Raw genomic sequence first — 25,882 nt, 5'->3', positions numbered from 1 at the left:
TGCACAGACAATGGACAGCCAAGAATGTTGTACATTCGCAAGTTTTACGTAGTTAAAAATATATATATATATATATCTATCTATATTCACAGGTGGGACACAGGGACACAACTACAATGGCGCGTAACTAATATGGCGCGTAACGACTTGCGCGCGCGCGGGGGCCTGGGGGGGTGCGAAGCGCCACCCCAACAGCTAGTAGAAAATAAAAAGCTTATATATACAAGCGATTGAAACCTAGACACCGCAGATCAATGGGTATTTTAAAGGGAAATGATCCGATACTTGAAAATAGTACGTTTCACTCTTGAGACTCGACGAGGAGTTTCTCATACCAAACTTAGGAAAGATTGTTTCATTTTTATGTCTAGAAAGATATGTTTTCACCTATGTGTTTCACTCATGTATTTGTATAAAGAATACAATTAATTGTTTCCATTTTATTTTAGGGCAATCATTATTTCTGGTGGACCTGGCTCAGTAAACTCCCCAGATGCTCCCACTTGCGATCCCAATATATTTCGACTTGGTCTACCAATATTAGGTAATCCAATGTTTCCTTTTGTATAGTTCTTTAGTGCTGTACATTGAAGAAGTTTGGAATGTCACTGTTTTCCAATTGTGTGAAATTAGGTAAAAAGAATTATAATAGAAAAAAATTGTAATAGAAAAGAACTATTTTAAAATAGTGAAAAAAAGAAACTAACGAAAACATGCATAATTTTTGTTTCCTTGTCTCAACTCTCTGTTTTCTCTAATTTTTTTTTTGGCTGAACTAAAGCAAATCTATTAAGTTTATCGTTTTGTCTAGGTTTGATTAATGGAAGGGAGGAGGGAGAGAGTCAGCTGTAAAGAAGGTTGTCAAAAGCAAATTAAAATGTAAAACACCCAATTTTGTACAAAGGGTTCAGGGGTGCAAATTCATATCAGTTTCAGTCTAAAAATATATTTTGTTTCCTTAAATAAAACGAATTGAAATCGAAAATTGAAAACAAATCGAAAATTGAAAGTAAGTTCAAAATAAAAAATGAAACGGAAAAATCATATTATTTATATTTGAAAGATCTGTACAAATGAATAAGAGTCATGTTTAGTTCACCAATAAGAAAAAGAAAAAGTGTTATTGCCTTACATAGACATCTGTTTCTATACTATACCTACTATACTATACTATACTATACTATACTATACTATACTATACTATACTATACTATACCTATACTATGCTATACTATACTATACATACTATACTATACTATACCCTTTCTATTTACTTACCTACTTTCATATACACCTTTATCTATTTCTTTATTTATTTAAGAAACGGGCGAAAAAGAAAACATAAAGACAAATATATCCAACAAATCTAAACAGAACTAAGCTAAATCGCAACTTTTTTTTTCGTTTCCCGACACAAGTCTGTCTCTTTAGGACTCCTCCCTTTCCGCTTAAAAAAAATCGGAGGGACCTTTTGCACATCTTCTATAAAAACTATAAGTGAACTAACAACATTTTCATACCATCCTATTAGGGGGGGGGGGCTTAATGCCAGAATTGCCTCTCACTCAATTGGACTATCTGTCTTGGCTTTTTCTACAATTAGCCATGACTTGATGCCCGCAACTATTTGATTTCAATTCAAAAATCAACGGCCGAAGGCCTCGACTGAGTCCGGTCGATTTTCGTTAAGATCCAGTGACTTTGAGGGAGTGTTTCCCCCTATTTTCTAAAATAAGGCAAATTTTCTCAGGCTCGCAAGTTTCGATGGGTAAGACTAAACTTGATGAGACTTATATATTAAAATCAGCATAAAAATGCGATTCTTTTAATGTAACTAATGGTATTACAATTTCGTTTCTAGAGAGTCGGTTACTATTGAGCCGAGTCGATCCTTACTACAGTTCGTTACCACGAACTGTTTGATAGACAAAATTAGCAAATACAGTTAATGATGAAATTAAGACAAAAAGAAAAAAGGCGAGGAAAAAGAAAAGAAAAACAAATGAGACAAAATGGGTTGGAGCTATCCAGCCTCACTGAGCTAAAAAAAAAAAAAAAAAAAAAAAAACCATCGCAAAAAAAAAAAATTCTTCGTCGTTAAATAGTATCAAAGTCTTGTAGCAACATTACTATACATTTTAGCTTCAAGGAAAAATCACTTTTGTTTTTGTATCGAAAGTTTAGAATTAAAAAAAAATAGTAGAAAAGATAATGATCTGCCTTTCTATCGTTACCAACACTCATTTGTTGTATAAGTGTGAAGAAGGAAATCTCAAAGTATTTGTCTGTAATAAAAGTAGTATATTTATATTTATTTATATTTATATTTTATATTTTTATTATTTATATTTTACAATAGTAACATAGCTATAACATTTTAGTTGGCCAAATAACAAAACAAAATACTATTCTATAATATCAATAAAATTATTGATATTATATTCTTAATTCATTCTATAATTGAATTAATATTCTACAGTTCAATAAAAGCACACTAGCTTTTATTGAAGTCTTCTTACTCTTTTTTTCCTTGTATAAAGAGTCCGAGGTGTGATGTATAGTCTGTTGTTTGAATATTTTTTTGCATGTTTACGGGTCTCTTTTTTATGCTGTAAATTAAAAAAAGTAAGAACTTTTTCAAGTTGTAAAACTGTAATTGTCAGTTCAAAAATTAAAATAATAGAATTAAAAATCCTATAAATGTGGTAGGCTAAAGTATTTTTTGGTGGAGTTTAAACGCTCGCCCAAATTCGGTTCTCTTTAATTTTACCTCTTTCTGTACAAAATTAAATAGAAAAAACTAGTTTTCTTTAACTGAAAGTAAGGAGCCACATTAAAACTTAAAACGAACAGAAATTACTCCTTGTATGAAAGGGGCTGTTCCCTTCTCAACGCCCCGCTATTTATGCTAAGGTTTGACTCTTTCTCTCAATTCTACTTTATTAAATAGTAAAGATTCTATGACTTTTAGGGGGTGTTTCCCCTTATTTTCCAAAACAAGGCAAATTTTCTCATGCTCGTACCTTTTGATGAGTAAGACTAAATTTGATGAAACTTACATATTTAAAATCAGCATAAAAATATGATTATTTTGATATATCTTTTAGTATCAAAAGTCAGTTTTTTAGAGATTCGTTTACTATTGAGCCGGGTCGCTCCTTACTACAATTTGTTACCACGAACTGTTTTATCTAAAGAAACTGTCCCTTTTACAAAAAAAAGTATAAATTTTTCCTTGTGGTCCCAATCAACTTCTTAATATATTTTTTAATCAATGTCTTTTAAAGGCATATGTTATGGAATGCAAATAATTAACAAAGAATTTGGAGGTACTGTGGTCAAAAAGAATGTTAGAGAGGATGGCCAGTTTACAGTAGATATTGATCCTAAAGCCCTTCTATTCAAGTAAGTATCAATTTGTAAATTTTTCAAATTATCTGTCATGATTTTCTGGCATGTTAACACATTCAAGCAGAGCCATTTTAGATCCAATAATAAATGTTTAATGTAATAAATATTCTCGGGCGCCTTTTCCCGAGAATAGGTTAATTGCTCATCCAAAAATCCTTCATCCACTCAATGTAAGTACTGGGACTGCCGTAAAAAAAAGACTCCAGGTTCGATGCAAAATATTTTTATTTATTTGGTCGCTCATTATACTTTTACTTCTTACATTTTTGCTTTATTCTTGCTATCTTGTAAGTGTAGCTACCCACTTCGTCAATTTTCTCATTCCATAGTATCACCTCTCTTTGTTCTACAACGAAAAAAAAATCCCTGGGATATTTTTGAGACTTCACTTTTAGCTTCAGACTTTTCTTTTTCTTTTTACCACTAATAGATTTGAACATAATTTAACAATGGAGCACAGAAATAAATTTATGTAATGTTTTTTGTTCAATGTAGTCTGAAACACGTTAAAATTGAATTTTATCCACTTTATATTGCTATGAGCCTAGAGCAATAACAATTGTGATTATCATTATGATGCAAACATAACCCATCGTGGGGGTATGTTCATCCTCATTTATTCCTAATTTAAGTGACATTATTCGTAGTTTATTCCTACTTTGTAATTTATAACAATTATAATAATTTATTCCCCATAGTAATAATTATTCCTAATTTAAGTTTTTCTAATAATAAATTTAAAACTAATTTTCATATCTTGAACTGTCAAAACCTCAAAAAGTTTACTAATTTCGCTTGTATTTTTTAGCTAGGACTGAAATCATCTGAGTAATATAAGCTTATTAGGTCCTTACCTTCCCATTAATACCATGTTCTTTCATAGCCTTTGCTCTCTTAGTTGGGGCAAAACATTCCGTATAAATGATGATGAGACACAATTCTGCGTAACTCCGGATTTGACACCGAGCCAGATAGCTGTTAGCTTCACTTCCTACCTTAGCTACAGCTGAATTATTTTTATGCATTGAACTAATTATTTTAGTGTACCTGTCTGTTATACATACAAGAATAGACCTTCACTAAAGCTTTTCTGGCCTTTTCATATTATTAAAATTCAGGAATTAAGGGTGTTGATAATGTTTGTCTAGGGGTCGTAGAAGAGTTTGATAATGGTTGTAAAGGGGTCGTAAAGCATTTACGACAAGCACTGAGTTCTAGCTGCTTTGGGTGAAAATGAGTTTAAAACGATCCAAACACTTCTTAAGAATGGAATAATGTAATTTGCATCATTCAACACTTCAATGTAATCTATATGTGAAAAAAAAACACAACGCCTCTTTTTTCCTCCACACTATGTCTTAGTTCGAAATCAAGGTCGTTGTGGACCCTTTTTTTTGGGGGGGGCTATATTGAAGATGATTTTTTGAATTTGGAAATTATTGCTGTTAATTTATATTATTATTATACTTTTGTGAAATGGCAATACGATCTTATCTTCCTTATTTAATCTTACATACAAAGTTACTATATTCATTCAAGCCACCTTTGTTATAAAGGGGTTTGATTAAACTTTTGCTATTTCCACATCCTAAATATATCTTCTTTCTTTGTATAGAATTATTCTTAGAATATTCGTTATCTTTTCCATGCTATAGTATAGCCATTTTCAATGCTACCAATGCCTGGAGCCTTACTATTCCCCTAACCGTTTAAAACCCTCTCTAACTCCACAGTAAATAAATAGTATTTCTCTTTTAAGTCCCTCAGTACTGTATACCAGAATGGACCAAGCTCGCTTGGCTACACCTACTCATTATAATATAAGTTTTATTTCGATCTTCAAAAACAGGAAAAACTTAATAAACGCCGTGTTGTTGTAAATCCTATTCCAGTATACTAAATATATGGAACTTTTAGAATTTCTAGAAATTTATGCTTCAGGGACTGATCACCCCTCCCCAGAATGTGTTTTAGGGCTGGCTCTAGCTCCATCCCCCCGGACTTAGTGTCCATAGTTCAGACATGGCTCATTATTTATTTTTAAGTTATGACATAATAAACCTGCTAATAAACTAAATAAATAAAATCGACAACGTTGTATTTTATTAAACAAAATTATGAAAATGCCTCATACGCCCTTTGTTTTAGAAGATTTTTGTCGGATCCAAGCCCCTTCCGAGTTTCTAGAAGGCGCCTGTCTATGGGATTCTGTCCCCTTTAATATCTCTCTAAACGGCTACATTCTTGCCGGGGCTCTTCAAATTTTTTTTTTTTTTTTTTAGGATGTCCCCTAAGTGTGTTATTACAGCTAATTAAAGTGTCAGCTAAAGAATATGGGAAACTTATAAGAGTGGCAACTGGCACTAGTGCCAAAATAAAATCCCCACCGCCATCTATCGTTGGGCAATTTGTTTATTTTTAGTCTACCCTAAACCGTTTCATAATTGCCTTTCAAGTACTTTAAAATGTACTGAAGGGCAAAGAAATCAGGAACTTGTCACTAGTAGACCTATCAGTTTAAATTCAACTAGTTTCCTTAAATATTATCACCCGGGTATTTTTCAGAGAAATTGCCTACGGATTGATTTTCGGTACCCGCATGACTGACAATATCTCAAGCTGTAAGTTGTGCGAAAAGTGTGGTTCAATCCCGCTTTCTAGGGCCATGATGAGGGAAAGGTTAGGGCGACTAGGATGGCGTGCAGGATGACAGATTGCCAAAGATCGTCCTTGTCGCCTAACCATATAGGGCCAACCGAAAAATAGGTCATCCCCGAATGGGACGGCAGGATATAAGGAAAGACTTCAGGGAAATGAAAATTTCTTGGGGAGATGTAAAGACAGATGCTTTGAATAGATTGGGACGGAGGTGGAGCATGCATAGTTGGTTTTGGAGTCAGGCGGCTTGGTGCAGCAGTTAGTATTTAGAAGCAGTAGACACACCAATCTAATGTAATCTTGCCTATTAGCTTTGCTGAGATTTTCTTAGCTAACCTAGACCTGCTTTAAGAAGACTGGATAAAGTGTTTGTATAAGAAAAAAAAAAAAAAAAAAAAAAAAAAAAAAAAAAAAAAAAAAAAAAAAAAAAAACAACTAATTAGAACTTACCAGATTTTTTTTAGCTTTGATGCTAAACAATTGCAGATTCATTATATCCGTTAATAGAATTGTTCGAATTTTGTAATGTTTTGATGAAATAGACGTTACCCCGTGTGTGGTGCCAGTAGTTTTTAATCCCCACCTTTTCATTTTAAATTGGAGAGGGCCCAATTCCCATAAGTTTTCTATTCTCTCTTGTAGGATTTACTATTAATTGAGGAAAAAGCTCACTACATTACATTACACTGCAGCTCACTATAGTATCAAGTCGCCTGAGGCCAACGCAGCTACGCACTCTCCTCCTCCATCCCAATATATTCAAAGTATCCCTCTTTACACCCTCCCAAGTAGCTCCTATTACCCTTAAACCTCCCCTTACGACATCCTTCTACCCCATTTGTGGACGACCTGCTTTTTGTTGGGGCCTAGACGGCTGGCCAACAAGGACAATCTTTGGCAATATTTCATCCTTCATCCGCAGGACGTATCCTAGCCATCTCATTGTTTCTGTCGTTATAGCCCTAGAAAGCGGGACTGAATTATATTTTTCGTACAGCTCAATGTTTGAGAGAAGAAAAAGAAAAAGATTATATAAACAATTGAAATTGTGATGTATTTTGAATTGTTCAAGTTTTTGCATGCGGCAATGATATTCGTAAAACTGGAAGGTAATAAGTTCTGTGCTTAAACCCGGTTCTCAATCTAGCGCTTTACCTATGAGTCTGGTCATTGGTGATGGAGCTGTAGAGGGTGAACATAATGTCCAAGAGGCATTCATTTCATTATTCGCTAGTATTGGTAAGAATATTGATTCTCAGTTACTTTATCTCGGCCTAAGCCGGACTTTAGATCTTACCTCGGGCCGTCTTGTGTTAAGTCCAAGTTTCTAGAGCCAGTAACAGTAAGTGAAATTACTGAAATTGTTAATGGCTTGAACAACTCGTCCTCATTTGGGCCAGATTCTATTCCTACTAAGGTAGTTAAATCTATTCTTCCTTCAATAGTTGTGCCTCTAACAAAACTTGTTAATCTTTCATTTAAATATGGTGTTTTTCCGGATGCTCTCAAGCGTGCTCGGACTATTGTTCTGTATAAAGGAGGATCAAGAAATGATCCAGCAAATTTTCCACCAATTTCAATTTTATCATAATTTAGTAAAATATTCGAAAAGGATATGCTTTCTCGTCTCCTTACTTTTCTAAAATCTAAAAAGTTTCTTCATGATTTTCAATTTGGTTTCTGAATATATTATATATTTATTGTTATTTCATTGGAGCCTATTTAAGCTACTAATCCACTTAATTAATTTAGTTTATTCAATCTATTTAGTTTTGTTTTCTGTAGTTCTTATTATATTTATATTTTCTTTTCTTCTCCTTTTTGCTCTTCTCTCTGTGAGTAAGTGATTTTTTGTTTTGCTTTTTCTTCTCTGAATAAGTGACTCGTTTGTCTTCCCCCTTCTTTATAGGCCAAAGAGCCTTTGGGGGAATTGTAAAATGTAATATTGTATGCGTATTTCATGATGAATAAATCTTATCTTAATTTTTTTTTAGTTTTGTTACGTCTTCTTGTGTTTTGTATGACGAGTTTTCAAATAAAGGAATATTCATTGTCAGAACATAAATGCTGATCAATCATCTGCGTATGGGCTGTATAGTCCACGGCATTTTTGTTCGTGCCTCCCCAGTTCGTTCAGAATTACTGCATAATAATGATAGATAGTAATAAGATTACCTAAGCTATAAATGTCAGGTGATTGATTTTATCAAACGATAATTTCGACAGGACCTGTCCCTGTCATCATCAGGTTCAAATTCAAATATCTTGCCAGAAAGTAAAATCACTAAATAAATAATTATTTATTATGTTGTTTATTTATTGTTAATTATAAATAATTATTTGTTCCAGCTAAAGCTACAAAGAGCTACAGCTAGCTGGAGCTACAAGCTCCAGTTACAAACTACAAGCTAGACTACTACAAACTCCATATATACAAGCTACATATGAGACAATATTTTACGGAAAAAGTATATTTAATGCTTTAATTCTGGCTCGGTAAATGAATAGATCTTGAGGCTAATGAATCCAGGGATGTAAGATCTTGGCCCTTATGATTCAGGCTACAGATGTAGGCTCTTCGGAAAATCAAACGTTTCATAGGGTTCATAATATACTCTAACGTAATAAGTAAGATAGACATGTAAAATTGGAGGCAATCAGTTGCAAAAAAAAAACAAAAACAAACAAATGCTCATTTTACTTAAGTCTGTTGAAGCAAAATTGGTAAGCAATATTTGGCTACCAATGCTTCACTCAGCAATAAAATTTGTGAAATTTGATGGGGATCGGAGAAGAAGTGTTAGGAGAAGAAGAAGTGCAACGCTCTTAAAAATTTAGGATTTCTAACTTTGGTAACAGGACTTGTTTAAAATCCTAAACTGTTTTTAAGCTACTTTTAAATTCTAAACTGGTTTAAGACTGGTTTGAAATTCTAAACGGGTTTCAAGACTGATTTAACATTTTAAGATTCTAAATTCTAAAGTTCTTAGTTCAATAGAAGTCATTTTGCATTTTGTTGCTTGCATAACCTGCTACGATTTATTTAAATTTAATATTCCTCTGATGCTTAAAAAAAAATTTAATTCATGTGCATTCATTTTGGAATAAAATTGAAAACGTTTTTGATCCATTTTCAATTTCTAGCATTCTTTAGTTGCTGTAATATCATTTTGTGTCGTTGTATTAAGACTTTTGTAACTTGGGCTCTATTTAAAGTTTTTTTTTTGTATTATTTGGTCTTGCGATTTTTCTGCTTTTTCGTTGCTGATAAGCTATCATATTTAGTTTCCATTTTTAATATACATTAAAATATTAATAACATATAATAACATGTAGTACCATCGTTCACAGTCAAAACCGGCAGTAGTGATTTTGTTTCATTGCCCTTCAGTCGGGCAAAATGTAGCCTGGGGACCAGCTATCCTGTGCTTTCGCTATCCTTCCTGTATACCTTCCCAATATTTTACCAGTCATAAATTTTTAGTTTAGTCTACTCTGGCTAGCTTACAGAGTCGTCCCACTGACCCCCGTCTTGGATCAAATAATGGACAACACCAGGACTCGAACTTCTGTACTGAAGGAAAAGGGATTGCAAGTCCAGTACAGGTCAAAATACTTCAAATTAATACAAGTATCAAACAGTTCGTGGTAACGAACTGTAGTAAGGAGCGACCCGGCTCAATAGTAAACGAAACTCTAAAAAACGGAATTTTGATCCTAAAAGATACATTAAAAGAATCGAATTTTCATGCTGATTTTAAATATATATAAGTTTCATCAAATTTAGTCTCTGTCGTCAAAAGTTACGAGCCTGAGAAAATTTGCCTCATTTTGGAAAGTAGGGGGAAAGACCTCCTAAAAGTCATAGAATCTTAACGAAAATCACACCATCGCATTCGGCGTATCAGAGAATCCTATTGCAAAAATTTCAAGCTCCTATCTATAAAAATGTGGAATTTCGTATTTTTTGCCAGAAGATAAATCACGGGTGCGTGTTTATTTGTTTGTTTGTTTTTTTTTTTGGTTTTTTTTTTCTTTTCCCCAGGGGTCATCGTATCGACCAAGTGGTCCTAGAATGTTGCAAGAAGGCTCATTCTAACATAAATGAAAAGTTCTAGTGCCCTTTTTAAGTCACCAAAAAAATTGGAGGGCACCTAGGCCCCCTCCCACGCTCATTTTTTACACAAAGTCAACGGATCAAAATTTTGAGATAGCCATGTTGTTCCGCATAGTTGAAAACCATAATAACTATGTCTTTGGGAATGACTTTACCCCCACAATCCCCAAGGGAGGGGCTGCAAGTTACAAACTTTGACCAGTGTTTACATACAGTAATAGTTATTGGGAAGTGTACAGACGTTTTCAGGGGGATATTTTCGGTTTGGGGGGTTGGGGTTGAGGGGAGAGGGCTATGTGGAAGGATCTTTCCTTGGAGGAATATGTCATGGGGGAAGAAAAATTCAATGAAAAGGGCGCAGGATTTTCTAGCATTACTATAAAAAATAATAAAAAAATAAGCATGAACACGTTTTTTCAGTTGAAAGTAAGGAGTAGCACTGAAACTTAAAACCAACAGGGATTATTACGCATATGAGGGGTTCTAAAAATACTTTAGTATAAAGAGCGTATTATTTAGGAGGGGATAAATACCTCGCTCTTTATGCTAAAGCATTTTTAGTAATTTCAATTATTTATTCTTCGGCCTTTCTGATTCAGGGGTCATTCTTAAAGAATTGGGACAAAACTTACGATTTAGTGTAAAGAGCGAGGTATTAACGAGGGTACAAACCCCCTCGTATACATAATAAAAATATAAGAATATAAAAGTTTGTTACGTAAGTTAATTCTTAAGTTACGTATATTTTTTACTAGTAAAAACGTTCGTTAAAAATTAAAGTTCTAGTTGCCTTTTTAAGTAACCGAAAAATTGGAGGACTACTAAGCCTCCTTCCCCACCCCTTATTTTTTTAAATCGTCTGATCAAAACTAAGAGAAAGCTATTTAGCCAAAAAAAGAATTAATATGCAAATTTCGTTTTTATAATTTATGCGCGGAGAGACAAAATCAAACATACATTAGTTCAAAAACGTTCAGAAATTAAATAATTCTGAAAAATTAGAAAAAATTAGGTATTTTTAATTTACGAACGGGTGATCGGATCTCAATAAAATTTGATATTTAGAAGGATATCATGTCTCAAAGCTCTTATTTTAAATCCCGACCAGATCTGGTGACATTGGGTCGAGTCTTGGGGGACCCTAAAATCATGGAAAACGCTTAGACTGGAGGGATCAGGATGAAACTTGGTGGAAAAAATTAGCAGAAGTCTTAGATACGCGATTTACATAATTGGAACGTATCCGCTCTATTGGGGGGGGGGGGGGTAATTCTGAAAAATTAGAAAAAATGACGTATTTTTAACTTACGAAGGAGTGATCGGATCTTCATGAAAATTCGTATTTAGAAGGACCTCGTAACTCAAATATCTTATTTTAAATCTCAACTGGATCCAGCGTCATTGGGGGGGGGGGGGGTGTGCGGAAATCATGGAAAATACTATTTTCTACAATCATAGAAAAGCTGAGAGATCAGGATGAAACTGGATGAGAAGAATAAAAACCTGTCTTAGATACGTGACTGACATAACCGGACCGGATCTGCTCTCTTTGGTGGTGTTGGGGGGGGGGGTAATTTGGAAAAATGAGGCATTTGTAACTTACGAAAGGGTGACCAGATCTTAATGAAATTTGATATTTAGAAAGATCTTGTGCTTTAAAGCACTAATCTTAAATTCCGACCAGATTCTGTGACATTGGGGGGAGTTGGAGGGGAAGCCAGAATTCTTGGAAAACGTGAAAACTGGGGTATTTTTATCTTATGAATAGGTGATCGGATCTTAATGAAATTTGATATTTAGAAGAAATTCATGTCTCAGAGCTCTTATTTCAAATCCCGACCAGATTTTTTGACATTGGGGGGTGTTGGAGGGGGAAATTTTGGAAAACACTTGGAGTGGAGGAATCGGGATGAAGCTTGGTGGATAGAATAAGCAAATGTCCTTGATACGTGATTGACGTAACCGTACAGGATTCGCTCTCTTTGGGGGAAGTGGTTCAGTGATTTGCCGAGTTTGGTGCTTCTGGACGTGCTAGGACGATGAAAATTGGTAGGCGTGTCAGGGAGCTGCACAAATTGACTTGATAAAGTCGTTTTCCCAGATTCGACTATCTGGGGGGCTAAAGGGAGAGGAAAAATTAGAAAAAATGAGGTATTTATAACTTACGAGTGGGTGATCGGATCTTAATGAATTTTGATATTTAGAAAAGCATCGTGACTTAGAGCTCTTATTTTAAATCCTGACCGGCATTAAGCTTCTGATTTTCCTTTTAAATCAATCTATTGATTCTTAGAATTTTGTTAGAGCTCATACCATATGAGCTTTTGGCTCTTAGCTCTTCTTGCCTCGTCACAAGTGCCATATGAGCTCTTAGCTCTTGTTTTTAAAGAAAGTAGTTGTGAAGCTTTAAGAAAAAAAGTAATCACGGGGGAAAATCCAATAGTAAAATGAATCAAGCACTCTAAGTATGGAGAAATCCAAAAGTGTTTTTTTATTGGTATCCTTTGTTATATATGTTTTTTAAATTTGTATTTTGCTTTATAGGGGTTTAAGTAACGTACAAAATGTGCTGCTTACGCACGGTGATAGTGTTGAAGAAGTCGCAGATTCATTTTCAATTATTGCTCAGTCTGGATCAATCGTAGCCGGAATTGGAAATGAGAAACTGAGGATCTATGGTCTCCAGTTTCATCCAGAGGTAAGCAAAATATCTACATCCTGATTTCCTGTAATGAATTTTTTGCACTCTTTAATTATTGTAATAAATGATGATAATGGTGTTTATACTAGGTCTGACTACAATAGACTTTGACAGGACTTGAATTTTATTTTAATAGGGTAAAAATAGGGCAAAATCTATTTTCCCAAATTGGTCGGGGGGGGGGATTCCGATTGAAAGTAAAATTCTCCAAAAATTTTCCTAGCTGTTGTTTTGTAAAAGCAGTGGGTCATTTCTTTGTGGCGTAGCTACTCTGTTTTCTGTTAGATTTAGGTGATTGGTTTTGTAATTATAATGTGCTTTGAATAACTTTTGGCTATTGCCCCATTCGCAATAAAATTATACTGATGGAAAAACTTAGCTAGCGCTAATTTTAGCCAGTCCAAATTCCTATGAAGAATCTGATTGGCTAAAATGAGCACTAGTTAAATTTTTGGTATTAGTTGAATCTCATTTTTGGATGTGCCGTGTGGACAACCGGTAAAATCTGTTTTAGCCCCTATAGATGTTAGTTTATATATTGGAAAGTATAGCAAACATCAAAACAAGAAGAACAGTAGGGAATTTTTTCCGTAAGACAGCGGAATTCCCATTTGAATGAATGTTTTGGCCCCATGTCCAAGGGCCGTCTTTAGCAAAACATAAATATATAAAAGAAGATAGACTTAAAATAACATACGACCAATAAAACTAAAATGAAAATTGTTTAGAAGAGTCCCAGCATCCCTACTTCAACGAAGTTCAACCAGGACTGATAAATAAATTAAGGTGAAACAAGGCAGTTCATTGCCTTAAAGAATTGCCTTAGGCTTAAAGGAGGTAGTTTGAGAGGCAATTGAAACCTTTGATTTGAGATTAATAATAATATTTCCTTAATTAGGAACTTGGGGAATATTCAAATGCTCTAAACACAAATTCAATTAAAACCAACCTTACAAAATATCTAAAAAACAAGAGCTAAGAGCTCATATGGCACTTGTGACGAGGTCGGAAGAGCCGAGAGCTCATATGGTACGAGGTCGGAAGAGCCAAGAGCTCATTTGGACGAGGTCGGAAGAGCCGAGAGCTCATATGGTACGAGGTCGGAAGAGCCAAGAGCCAAGAGCTCATTTGGCACTTGTGAGAAGGTCAGAACCTAAAGTTAAACTTTATAGCACAAGATCCTTCTAAATATCAAATTTCATTAAGATCTGGTCACCCTTTCGTAAGTTACAAATACCTCAATTTTCAAAATTACCTCCCCCCTCCCAATTCCACCAAAGAGAGCAGATCCGGTCCAGTTATGTCAGTCACGTATCTTAGACAGGTTTCTATTCTTCCCATCCAGTTTCATCCTGATCTCACCGCTTTAAGTATTTTCTAAGATTTCCGGTCCCCCCAACTGCCCCCCTCCCCCAATTACGTTTGATCCGGTTGAGATTTAAAATAAGATATCAGAGTTACGAGGTCCTTCTAAATATGAAGTTTCATGAAGATCCGATCACTCCTTCGTAAGTTAAAAATACGTTATTTTTCTTATTTTTCAGAATTACCCCCCCCCCCCGCAATTGAGCGGATCCGTTCCAATTATGTAAATTACGTATGCAAGACTTTTGCTTATTTTTCCAACCAAGTTTCATCCCAATCCCTCCAATCTAAGCGTTTCCCATCATTTTAGGTCTCCCCACCCCAAACTTCCCCCAATGTCACCAGATCCGGTCAGGATTTAAAATAAGAGCTTTGAGCCACGATATCCTTCTAAAAATCAAATTTCATGGAGATCCAATCACCCGTTCGTAAGTTAAAAATACCTCATTTTTTCTAATTTTTCAGAATTAACCCCCCCCCCCAACTACCCAAAAGAGAGCGGATCCGTTCCGTTTATGTCAATCATCTATCTAGGACTTGTGTTTATTTTTCCCACCATGTTTCATCCCGATCCCTCCACTCTAAGTGTTTTCCAAGTTTTAGGTTCCCCCTCCCAACTCCCCGCCCCCATCACAAGATCTGGTCGGGATTTAAAATAAGAGCTCTAAGACACGATATCCTTCTAAACATCAAATTTCATTGAGATCCGATCACCCGTTCGCAAGTTGAAAATACCTCATTTTTCTAATTTTTAAGACTTACTCCCCCCCCCCAACTACCCCAAAGAGAACAAATAAGTTCCGATTATGTCAATCATGTATCTAGGACTTGCGCTTATTTTTCCCATCAAGTTTCATCCCGATCCCTCTACTCTAAGTGTTTTCCAAGATTTTAGGTTTCCCCCCTCCAACTCCCCCCAATGTCATCAGACCCAGTCGGGATTTAAAATAATTGCTCTGAGACATAATATCATTCCAAACATCAAATTTCATTAAGATCCAATCACCCGCTCATAAGTTAAAAATACTTCATTTTTTCTATTTTTCCGAATTAACCGGCCCCTACTCCCCCCCCCCAGATGGTCAAATCGGGAAAACGACTATTTCTAATTTAATCTGGTCCGGTCCCTGATACGCTTGCCAAATTTCATCGTCCTAGCTTACCTGGAAGTGCCTAAAGTAGCAAAACCGGGACTTTAGGTTTTCCCCCTCCGACTCCCCCCAATGTCATCAGATCCGGTCGGGATTTAAAATAAGAGCTCTAAGACACAATATCATTCCAAACATGAAATTTCATTAAGATCCAACTACCCGCTGATAAGTTAAAAATACTTCATTTTTTCTATTTTTTGCGAATTAACCGGGCCCCCACTCCCCCCCAGATGGTCAAATCGGGAAAACGACTATTTCTAATTTAATCTGGTGCGGTCCCTGATACGCTTGCCAAATTTCATCGTCCTAGCTTACCTGGAAGTGCCTAAAGTAGCAAAACCGGGACAGACAGACCGACAGACAGACAGACAGACCGACAGAATTGGCGACTGCTATATGTCACTTGGTTAATACCAAGTGCCATAAAAACAATAGACATTAACACAGAACCAGTTACAAAAAGACCTTTGAGGTTAGCTGCCAAAAAAGGCAAGATTAGCCATAAAAACATGTTTTTAATTATTCTTCTTTCATTTCTATGAATTGCCTTGTTTCACCTCACTTAATTTATCAGTCCTGTTTGAACTTTGCTGAAAGAAATTATTCTGTATATGAAAAGGACTGTCCCCTCCTCAACGCCCCGCTCTTTACGCTAAAGTTTGACTCACAACTCTTCTTTTTAACGATAAAAAACTTTGGCGTAAAGAGTGGGACGTAGAGGAGGGGACAGCCCCTTTCATATACGGTACAATTATGTTCGTTTTAAGTTTTAATGTCGCTCCTTACTTTCAGTTAAAATAACTTTTTTTTATTTAATTTCTGAACATTTGTGAATTAATGCTGGTTTTGATTTTGGCCCATGAATAATTAAACGAAATTTGCATATTAATTTTACTTTTTTGGCTAAATGGCTTTTTCAAAATTTTGGTCAGACGATTTTGAGAAAATAGGGGCGGGGAAGGAAGCCTAGCTCCCCTCCAATTTTTTTGGCTACTTAAAAAGGTCACTAGAACTGTTAATTTATTTACGAACATTTGTATTAATAATAAATATACGTCACTTACGAATTAACTTACGTAACGAACTTCTATGTTTGCATAATCTTATTACGTACGTGAGGAGGTTTGCCCCCTCGTCAATACTCCGCTCTTTACGCTAAACTTAGAATTTTGTTCCAATTCTTTAAAAATGACCCCTGACTAACAAAGGCAGTTTAATTAGAATAAATAGTTCTTTTGAAATTTCCAAATATAATTTAGCGTATAGAGCGAGGTATTGAGGAGGAGACGAACCCCCTCATATACGTAATAATTTCTGTTAGTTTTAAGGTTTAATCTTGCTCCTTACTTTCAATTGAAATTTTTTTCTTTTTTTAATTTCTGATTATTTTTTAGATAATACTGGGAAATCCAGCGCCCCCATCATGGAAATTCTCTTCCCCCATGGAAAGATCCTCCCAGGTAAACTTCTCCCCCCGACTCTCCCCCCAACCACAAAAAATCCAGAAAGGACTGTGGGGGATTAAACCCCTACAGTAGGACTCTCTGATACGCTGAATCCGTCGGTGTGATTTTCATTAAGACTTTATATCTTTTAGATGGTGTTTCTCCCTTTTTTTCGAAAATAAGGCAAATTTTCTCAGGCTCTTAATTTTGATGAATAAAACTAAACTTGATGAAACTTATATATTTAAAATCGAAATAAAAATTTGATTCTTTTGATGTATCTATTGGTATAAAAAAATCAGTTTTTTAGAGTTTTGGTTACTATTGAGTCAGGTTGTTCCTTACTTACAGTTCGTTACCTTGATCTGTTTGATTTATGTTTTGCTCAGGAGTACCCTTGGACATTAGGCCGAAACATTCATTCAAATTATAATTCCACTGTCTTACGAAAATAATTCCCTGTTTGTTCTTCTTGTTTTTGATGTTTGTGATGGAAAGACAGTGTGCTTTTTGTCGTCATTTACGAAACTATAGTAGGTTCAAACAATCTGAGTACAGCTTTGGCCTGGCCAAGTGCAGCTTTGGCAGCTTTGGCCTGGCCTGTTGAGGTTATGGGAGGTCTATGCTTAACTCATTATCAAAATTTTTGTTTAGGTATTAGGTTTTGACATCCACCATGTACTCCTGACATCTTTTTAGAAGGGTTTTGGAGTCGGAGCTAGTAAGTTTTTGCTGAATGTAGATGGAGTCGGTATATTGAAAATGTCTGGTGTCGGAGGAGTTGGAGTCGAATATAACTTATAATCGACTCCACAGCCCTGCTTTTTAGATAGGTATTCAAAAAACTTTTTTTTAAATTTCTATAGGAAAACTTTAGAGAATTCACTTTCAATCAGATTTTTAGTCAGAATTCACGTAGCAAAGTCACGTTTCCTTGATAAAATTTATCATCATTACTCGGTTCCGAGCTTTATTGCATAGAAAAACAGAGTGTACTATAAGAATCCCCCTCCTTCATCTACAGAACAAGTCCTAGCCATGTCATGCTTTTTGCATTACAGCCCTAGAAAGCGGGATTGAGCCACATTTTTCAACATCATACTCTTTGAGATGCGGCCAGTCACTCAGGTACTCGCAGTTCATTTGGAAAACATTTAGCAAATCCTCCTCTGAATAACTTGTATCGAAATTACGTTATTGGAGACAAGAGTACTAATCAGGTTTAAAAAAAAAATTTATTTGTTGTTTTCTCTTTTCTAACATACAATCTAATTGGCTAATATGAAAATACATCTTCAGAAACAGGCCAATGAAATCGGATTACTTTTGTTTTTTAATATTGAAACATAAGGCTGTAATCTCTCTTTTCCCTTTTGTTATGATCAAATGCAGGTTAAGAGTTGGGTGAAAGGTACTAACAACTCACCACAGGACCAAGCCGCCTAAGGTCAACACAGCAACGCACGCTCCTTCTCCATGTGAATTTTTTTAAAGCCTCACTTTTTACACCTTCCTAGGAAGTTGCCATTTCCTTTAAATCTTTCTTTATTACATCCTCCCACCCCAGACGAGAACGACCTGCTTTCTGTTTAGCCCTAGAAGGTTGGCTGAAAAGGACAATCTTTGGCAATATGTCATTCTTCATCTGCAGAACGTACCCTAGCCATCTCGACCTTTCTTTCATTATAGTCCTAGAAGGCGAATTTGAACCACCCTTTTCGTACAGCCAACAGTTCAAAATGCGGTCAGTCAGCCGGGTACCCAGAACAATCCGTAGGCAATTTCTCTGGAAAACATCTAGTAAATCTTCATCCGCTTCTGGGAGCGCCCCTGCTTCAGAGCCATATTTGACTACTGTTATCACCATACCTTCCAATATTCTAATCTTGGTTTGCAGACTTATCTTCCTATTCTTCAAAACTTTTTTTTAACTGAAAAAACACCCTGAGTCTTGCCTATTCAATTTTTAACATCTTTACTGCTGCCCGCCTGATCAATTTTTTCTTACCCAACGTCACCTTCATGTTTTGACTGATTTGTGTCAAACTTTCTTCAGCCTGCATATGCATTTGGGGGGGGGGGTATTTGGTTCGTGCTCCCTTCCCAAAAACCCTATTCATTGGTTTTCCTTAATTTCTTATATTTTCTTTGTGGCTCACCTTTTTTATGCTGTATCATCCCCTGTGAATGATATGTGTGAAAGAACCTAATTTTCATTGGAAAATGAATAAAAACAAGCTCAGACAATTTAGCCTGAATCAAAACTTAAGAGAAAATTTGTTGCAAAGATATAAAAGGAAACTTGTAAAAGCAAAATATAAAATTGAAATGAGATTTTTAATCGAAATTTTTTGTGTTGCACAATTACCTGTGAAAAATGCGGATGCACGTACCTAATTTTCATTGGAAAAGGAATAAAAACAAGTTCAGATAATTTAGCCTGAATCAAAACATAAGGAAAAATTTGTTGCCAAAATATAAAAGGAAACTTGTAAAAGCAAAAGGTAAATTGAAATGAGATTTTTAATGGAAATTTTTTGTGTTGCACAATTACCTGTGAAAAATACGGGTGCACATACCTAATTTTCATTGGAAAAGGAATAAAAACATGTTCAGACAATTTAGCCTGAATCAAAACTTAAGAAAAAAATTCGTTGCAAATATATAAAAGGTAACTTGTAAAAGCAAAATATAAAATTGAAAATGACCGCCAATAGGTTTTCCTTTTATTTGTTTAATTTTAATGTCATCACAATTTCGCCTTTGATTTAGCTCGTTGTATTTCCTGTGATTTATTTTTTATTGTTGCCATTCACCCCTTTCCTACTTGTTTCAAACTATTACATTTTTTTCTACATTCAAATTTATGTTTCTCTTCATTGCTTATTTGGATTTTTTTCTTTTTATTCATGATTGACTTTTTTTTTACTTTTAATTTTTGAATTGCCTGCCTTTTCCATATTATTATATATTCTAGTTTTTTTTAAGTTGAAGACGGCTCTGCAAAGGCCCTTGTTGAAAAATTTGTCAAGAAGTCAGAAATGTTTATATTACTTATAAGCAATTAATTTCTAGTTGATATATTCAAAATTCTTATAATCATGAAAAAAAAATTAGATATTAGCCTTGTTTCTATAGGGGAGAAATTACTTAGTATGATGATACTTTTTAGACTCGGAGATGCTATAAATAAAGAGAAGACCAGTTTGGTTTTAGGAAGGATAGAGGGTGTGTTGAACAAGTTTTCACCTTTGGATAAAAAGTTCAGAAGATTAATTAGATTAGTTTAACTAAATTAATAATTGAGATTGTCCAGAATTTTTTTATTTCCTCTAGGATGCAATTGTTTAGGTAAATCTTAGTTAATTATTTACACAATTCATAATAATGATATTTGAGGATGACATATGTTTAATATGCTGATGATGTTCTGCTTCTTAGCCGGAGAAAACATAGTCTAATTACCAACTTTTACCGGCTTTCAGCCGTACTATCCACAGTTAACGCCTTTCAGTTAAAGCCTCCAAATGTGAGTTTTTGTGTTTTGGGAGTCCTCCATCAGCAACACCTCTTTGCTTGGGTTCTTCAACTATACCATATTCAGCAAGTATTAAATGGTTGGGTCTCTCTTTTTCCACGTCACTTTCGTCTACTTGCTCCGCTATTACGTCCAGCGTGCTGAAAAGAATGCGGGTCGGATACGCGAAAATTTCACCAAATTGTGGTCGGTATAACCGAAAAGGACTATGCCGTCTTTATTCTAGTTTTTGCGCCCCTGCTGTTTTTCATCTTTCTGGTTTTGCTTTCCTCATTCGCAAGAAGGATACAAAGAAAATACGCTCAGGATATTTTAAGTATTGCAAGTATTTGCTGCGTCTGCCTCGGTGGTATCGGAATCATACAGTCGTTTCTAAATTTGACATCGTTGATGCGCCCTCGCGACTGAAACATTTATCTAAAGATATATGTCTTAAAACTCGGCAAATGATCGGTGTTTTTTACCCTCTTTGGCCATTTTTTGAATTGAGGTAATTTACTTATGTTTTATGTTGTTATGCTGCTATGTTATTTATGTTGTTATGTTTTTTGTCTTGTTTTTTTCTTTTTTTGTGTGTTTACTCCACAGTTTAATGTACTTTGTGGGCTATAAATAAATTAAATTATTATTATATATTAAATATTTTAAATTACATAGTCTTGATGCGAAACGATAACTTGACCAGTCCTACGCTAATCACCAGATACGTACGCAGGGGGCAGATCTCTAGCTCTGGCCCCCTAAAACCCCATAGTTTCTTGAATATCTAGGCCCTTCTTTTTAAAATAGTCAAATAATTGTTTTATTATCCCCTCCCTCGTGAGAAAAAAATCCATGTGAACGTGCCTACTGACTACCCTCAGGTTTTTGTAAACTTCTATGTTCTGCTAGGAAATCAGCGACACGTGGGATCCTAAATGAAACTGAATAAAAAAAAACCTAATAAAATCCAGGCCTCTTTTGTTTCCACAAAACTCCCCTCTCTCCCCCTCAGCTATTGAACTTTGCTCCCAAGTCATGCTAGTATAATTTTGGGATTTGTTTTGCTCTTATTAGGGATTTTGTTTTTTTTATTTATTCTTTTCATTGGAATTATCTTGACATCATATTGAAATTCAAAAAAACCCTAATGATGGCCACCATAGGACTCCTTGGATTGATCGTTTAATCGTCAAGACTGCTTGATTCATCAAAAGCAAAAGATGATCTTAAACCCCATCTATATAAAATATATTGATAACGATAAAATTTGATTAATTCTGATTTTTAGGTGGACTTGACTGATTGTGGAAAGCATATATTCAAGAATTTCCTGTATGATATTAGCGGCGTAAGGCCGGTGTACACAATGCGCAACAGAGAAGAATATTGCATCGCTGAAATAAGAAAAGCAGTTGGAAATATGAAAGTTCTTGTAAGTATCTTTCTAAGTATCATAGTAATTTATATTGTCTTAAAACTATTTAATCTGAATTTTAACGACTCCCCCTCCGCTTCAATTATCCAATAATTTTTTCAGCCAACTCACCCATCCTCCAGTTCTACCGATTTCGTCGACTTTTCCCCGAACTTCACATCCATGACTGTAACCATCCTTAATGTCATAGTACAATCTCATTCAAAAAAGGGCTTCTAAAATGTCCATTGAGGAATAAAAATAAAGAATTTTTGCAAATTTTATTTTTGAAATATTAGAAATTTGAACTCTTGTACCTTATTAATGGTCTTAGCGTGGTTTTCACGTTAGTTCAAAATAATTAGTGGAAGTAAATGGTGGGGCTTTGTAATTAAAACCACTGTAACTAAACTTAAATGATTTCTAAAATCATACTGGCTAAGCATAACAGTACTAGAAAAAGCAGGAGAACAAGGTGGTTTGCAGCTAGTGAAAAGAAGAAGGGAAGTGCCAATAGTTCAGCCGAGACCTCCATTCATCTGTCCTTTGTGCAAAAAGAAGGATTTTTTGAAGTTTATTTTTAATAATTATTTTTTTTTTGCAGAAGAATAGTGGATTGGAGTTCTTTGCCGAAATATTTACATTTCTGTTTTTTTAAGTCCTGTCAAGTTTCAATTCTTTGTGGTCTATTCTGAATTTTTGATTTGATGCCGTTTTGTATTTTAATCGATTAATATTATTAAAAGTAGACAAGATGACATAAGCTTTCTTAACATTATGATGTCATGACTCATCAATTTTTTTTATAGCGGTGATTTAGCGTTGGACTACATCCGGGCGTAATGGGTAGGGTACAATTGTAACGGTAATGATAATTATATTTGTAAGGAGCATTGAATTGGGAATTAAATTGTTTTTTTTATGCCATCTGACTTTACACGATAGATTTACCCACCCTTTTAGCTGTCATTATCTCTGTCTTGAAATGTGTACTGATTACCACATTATCAGGAGGCACCAATTGGGGGGGGGGAGGGAGGTTGAGAGCAGGTAATTTACGCCTCCTCCATGTTTTGGAAATAACTTATTTTTAGCATCCTCATTAGAAATAATTCCCCACTCTAACCTTTGATAAAATATATTTCTCTTTGTGTCTTCATTAAAGAAAGAATCGAAAAAATGGTTACCCCTCCCTTTTTTATATATTGTCTTTTTTTGTATTTCCATGAATGCTGCCACTGAATGTTATATATGTATAGGAAATTTTCGTCAGTCTCATCGCTTGAGTTTACTTAAATGTTACAAGTTCATTTATAATTGCACCGTAGATAAGAATTTATTATCCACTACCATATGAGCTTTGATTGTATTATGTCCTCGGTAGTATAGTGGTCAGCATCCCCGCCTGGGAGGATTTTTTTTTTAAATAAATCAAAATGAAGAATTTTATATTAGACAGTTGTTGGGATACCAATATTTTGATCCAAATTGAGTCCATCTTCCAGATTCGCTTCATCACCACTAGCATTTGTTAGTTCTTGATGGAGTGAAGCCAATTGTAAAGCTGGTGCCGAAATATAATTAAATGAGAATGCTGCCTGTTGTTGAAGGTTCTGAAGAAGTTATGTTGAGTGCTCTTGAGCCTTCTGTCTCAGTTCCTCGACGCTTTGGAATGCTAGAGCGAATTGTTCTGATGGTACCTTATCAGGACACAGTGGTGGTAGTCCTGAAAAGTAATAATAATACTGTAGGACTTAACTACCTTATTTCGTGTCCAGGATTTTTTTTTTCGGGGGGAGTTTTACACAAGGATTTTTTTTTTTTTGGGGGGGGGGGGGGGGGGGTAAAAAACGCATTAAGAAATAGTTTATATCCATTTTTGTTACTTTTTGCGAGTCAGGCAAATATTTTGGGGAGGGGGGGTCAAACATTTGTGGAGCAAAAAATAAAATACCTGTGCAGATGAAAAAGATTTGATTAATGGTGGGGGGCTGGGGGGCGAAGTTGGTATCGCATCTCTTCGTAAATTGGTATTTATAAAGTTTTCAATTTTTTCATATAACCATCCAGCGTCTGTGTAGTAAAAATATCCGCCTACAAAATTATGTCTAAAATGAATAAACACTTAATGAGTGAATCTTTTGCTTAACTTTGGTAAACGCATCAGTTGCTCATGATCACATTTAACAGAAATATTTCATTCTTTATTGCCTCTCGACGATTTTAAATGATTGAGTGTTATAGAAAAAGGCTATTGAATCAATTTTTTGAATCAGTTGAATCAACTTATCACGAGTCTCTTAAAATTATTAAATAAAAAAAAACTAGTTTTTTTAGCTGAAAGTAAGGAGCGACATTAAAACTTAAAACGAACAGAAATTACTCCGTATATGAAATGAGTTGTCCCCTCCGCAATCCCTCGCTCTTTACGCTAAAGTTTGACTCTTTGCCACAATTTTACTTTTTAAAACAATTAAAAGCTTTAGCGTAAAGAGCGAGGGATTGTGGAGGGGACAACTCATTTCATATACGGAGTAATTTCTGTTCGTTTTAAGTTTTAATGTCGCTCCTTACTTTCAGCTAAAAAAACTAGTTTTTTTTTATTTAATTTCTGAACGTTTTTAAATTAATGCATGTTTGGTTTTGGCTCTCCGCACACAAATTATTATAATGAAATTTGTATATTAATTCTTTTTTTGGCTAAATGGCTTTCTCTTAGTTTTGATCAGACGATTTTGAGAAATAATGGGTGGAGAAGGAGGCCTAGTTGCCCTCGAATTTTTCGCTTACTTAAAAAGGCAACTAGAACTTTTAATTTTTAACGAACGTTTTTATTAGTAAAAAATATACGTAACTTAAGAATTAACTTACGTAACAAACTTTCATAATCTTACATTTTTATTATGTATACGAGGGGGTTTGTACCCTCGTTAATACCTCGCTCTTCACACTAAATCGTAAGTTTTGTCCCAATTCTTTAAGAATGACCCCTGAATCAGAAAGGCTGTAGAATAAATAGTTGAAATTACTAAAAATACTTTAGCATAAAGAGCAAGGTGTTTATCTTCTCCTAAATACCTCGCTCTTTATGCTAAAGTATTTTTAGAACCCCTCATATGCGTAATAATCTCTGTTCGTTTTAAGTTTCAATGCTACTTCTTCCTTTAATTTGAAAAAACGTTTTCATGATTATTTTTCATTGTTTTCTTATAGTAATGCTAGAGAATCCTGCGCCCTTGTCATTGAATTTTTCTTCCCCTTGACAGAGTCCTCCAAGGAAAGATCCTCCAACATAGCCTCCTCTCTTCAGCCCCACCCCCAAACAAAATAAAATCCCCCTGAAAACGTCTGTACACTTCCCAATAACCATTACTATATGTAAACACTGGTCAAAGTTTGTAACTTGCAGCCCTTCCCCCAGGGATTGTGGGGGAGTAAATAATCCCCAAAGACATAGTTATTATGGTTTTCGACTATGCTGAACAAAATGGCTATCTCAAAATTTTGATCTGTTGACTTTGGGAAAAACATGAGCGTGGGAGGGGGCCTAGATGCCCTCCAATTTTTTTCGTCACTTAAAAAGGGCACTAGAACTTTTCATTTCCGTTAGAATGAGCCATCCTGCGACATTCTAGGACCACTTGGTCGATACGATGACCCCTGGGGAAAAGAAAAAAAAAAAAACAAAAAAAAAAAAAAAAAACAAATAAACACGCATCCGTGATTTGCCTTTTGGCAAAAAATTCAAAATTCCACATTTTTGTAGATAGGAGCTTGAAACTCCTACAGCAGGGTTTTCTGATACGCTGAATCGGATGGTGTCATTTTCGTTAAGATCCTATGACTTTTAGGGGGTATTTCCCCCTATTTCCCTAAATAAGGCAAATTTTCTCAGGCTCCTAACTTTTGATGGGTAAGACTAAACTTGATGAAACTTATATATTTAAAATCAGCATAAAAATGCGATTCTTTTGATGTAGCTATTGATATCAAAATTCAATTTTTTAGAGTTTTGGTTACTATTGAGCCGGGTCGCTCCTTACTACAGTTCGTTACCACGAACTGTTTGATAAATATTCTTTCTGACCTAAATAGTTTCA

The 25,882-nt window shown here is 35.0% G+C and overlaps 1 protein-coding gene across 2 annotated transcripts in view; it reads left to right on the top strand.

Moving 5' to 3' along the window:
* Nucleotides 1-25,882, top strand: part of LOC136026487 (GMP synthase [glutamine-hydrolyzing]-like) — a 130,082-nt gene that overhangs the window by 43,670 nt on the left and 60,530 nt on the right. For both annotated transcript variants that reach the window (XM_065703104.1, XM_065703105.1), the window contains exons 4-7: nt 450-544; nt 3,288-3,405; nt 12,731-12,884; nt 21,657-21,800. In XM_065703104.1, the coding sequence (XP_065559176.1) occupies nt 450-544; nt 3,288-3,405; nt 12,731-12,884; nt 21,657-21,800 (511 nt within the window). The remainder of the gene's footprint in view (nt 1-449; nt 545-3,287; nt 3,406-12,730; nt 12,885-21,656; nt 21,801-25,882) is intronic.

The sequence above is a fragment of the Artemia franciscana genome, chromosome 4, assembly GCF_032884065.1.
Source record: "Artemia franciscana chromosome 4, ASM3288406v1, whole genome shotgun sequence".
Classification (NCBI taxonomy): domain Eukaryota; kingdom Metazoa; phylum Arthropoda; class Branchiopoda; order Anostraca; family Artemiidae; genus Artemia; species Artemia franciscana.
This window is presented reverse-complemented; position numbering and strand designations above follow the sequence as displayed.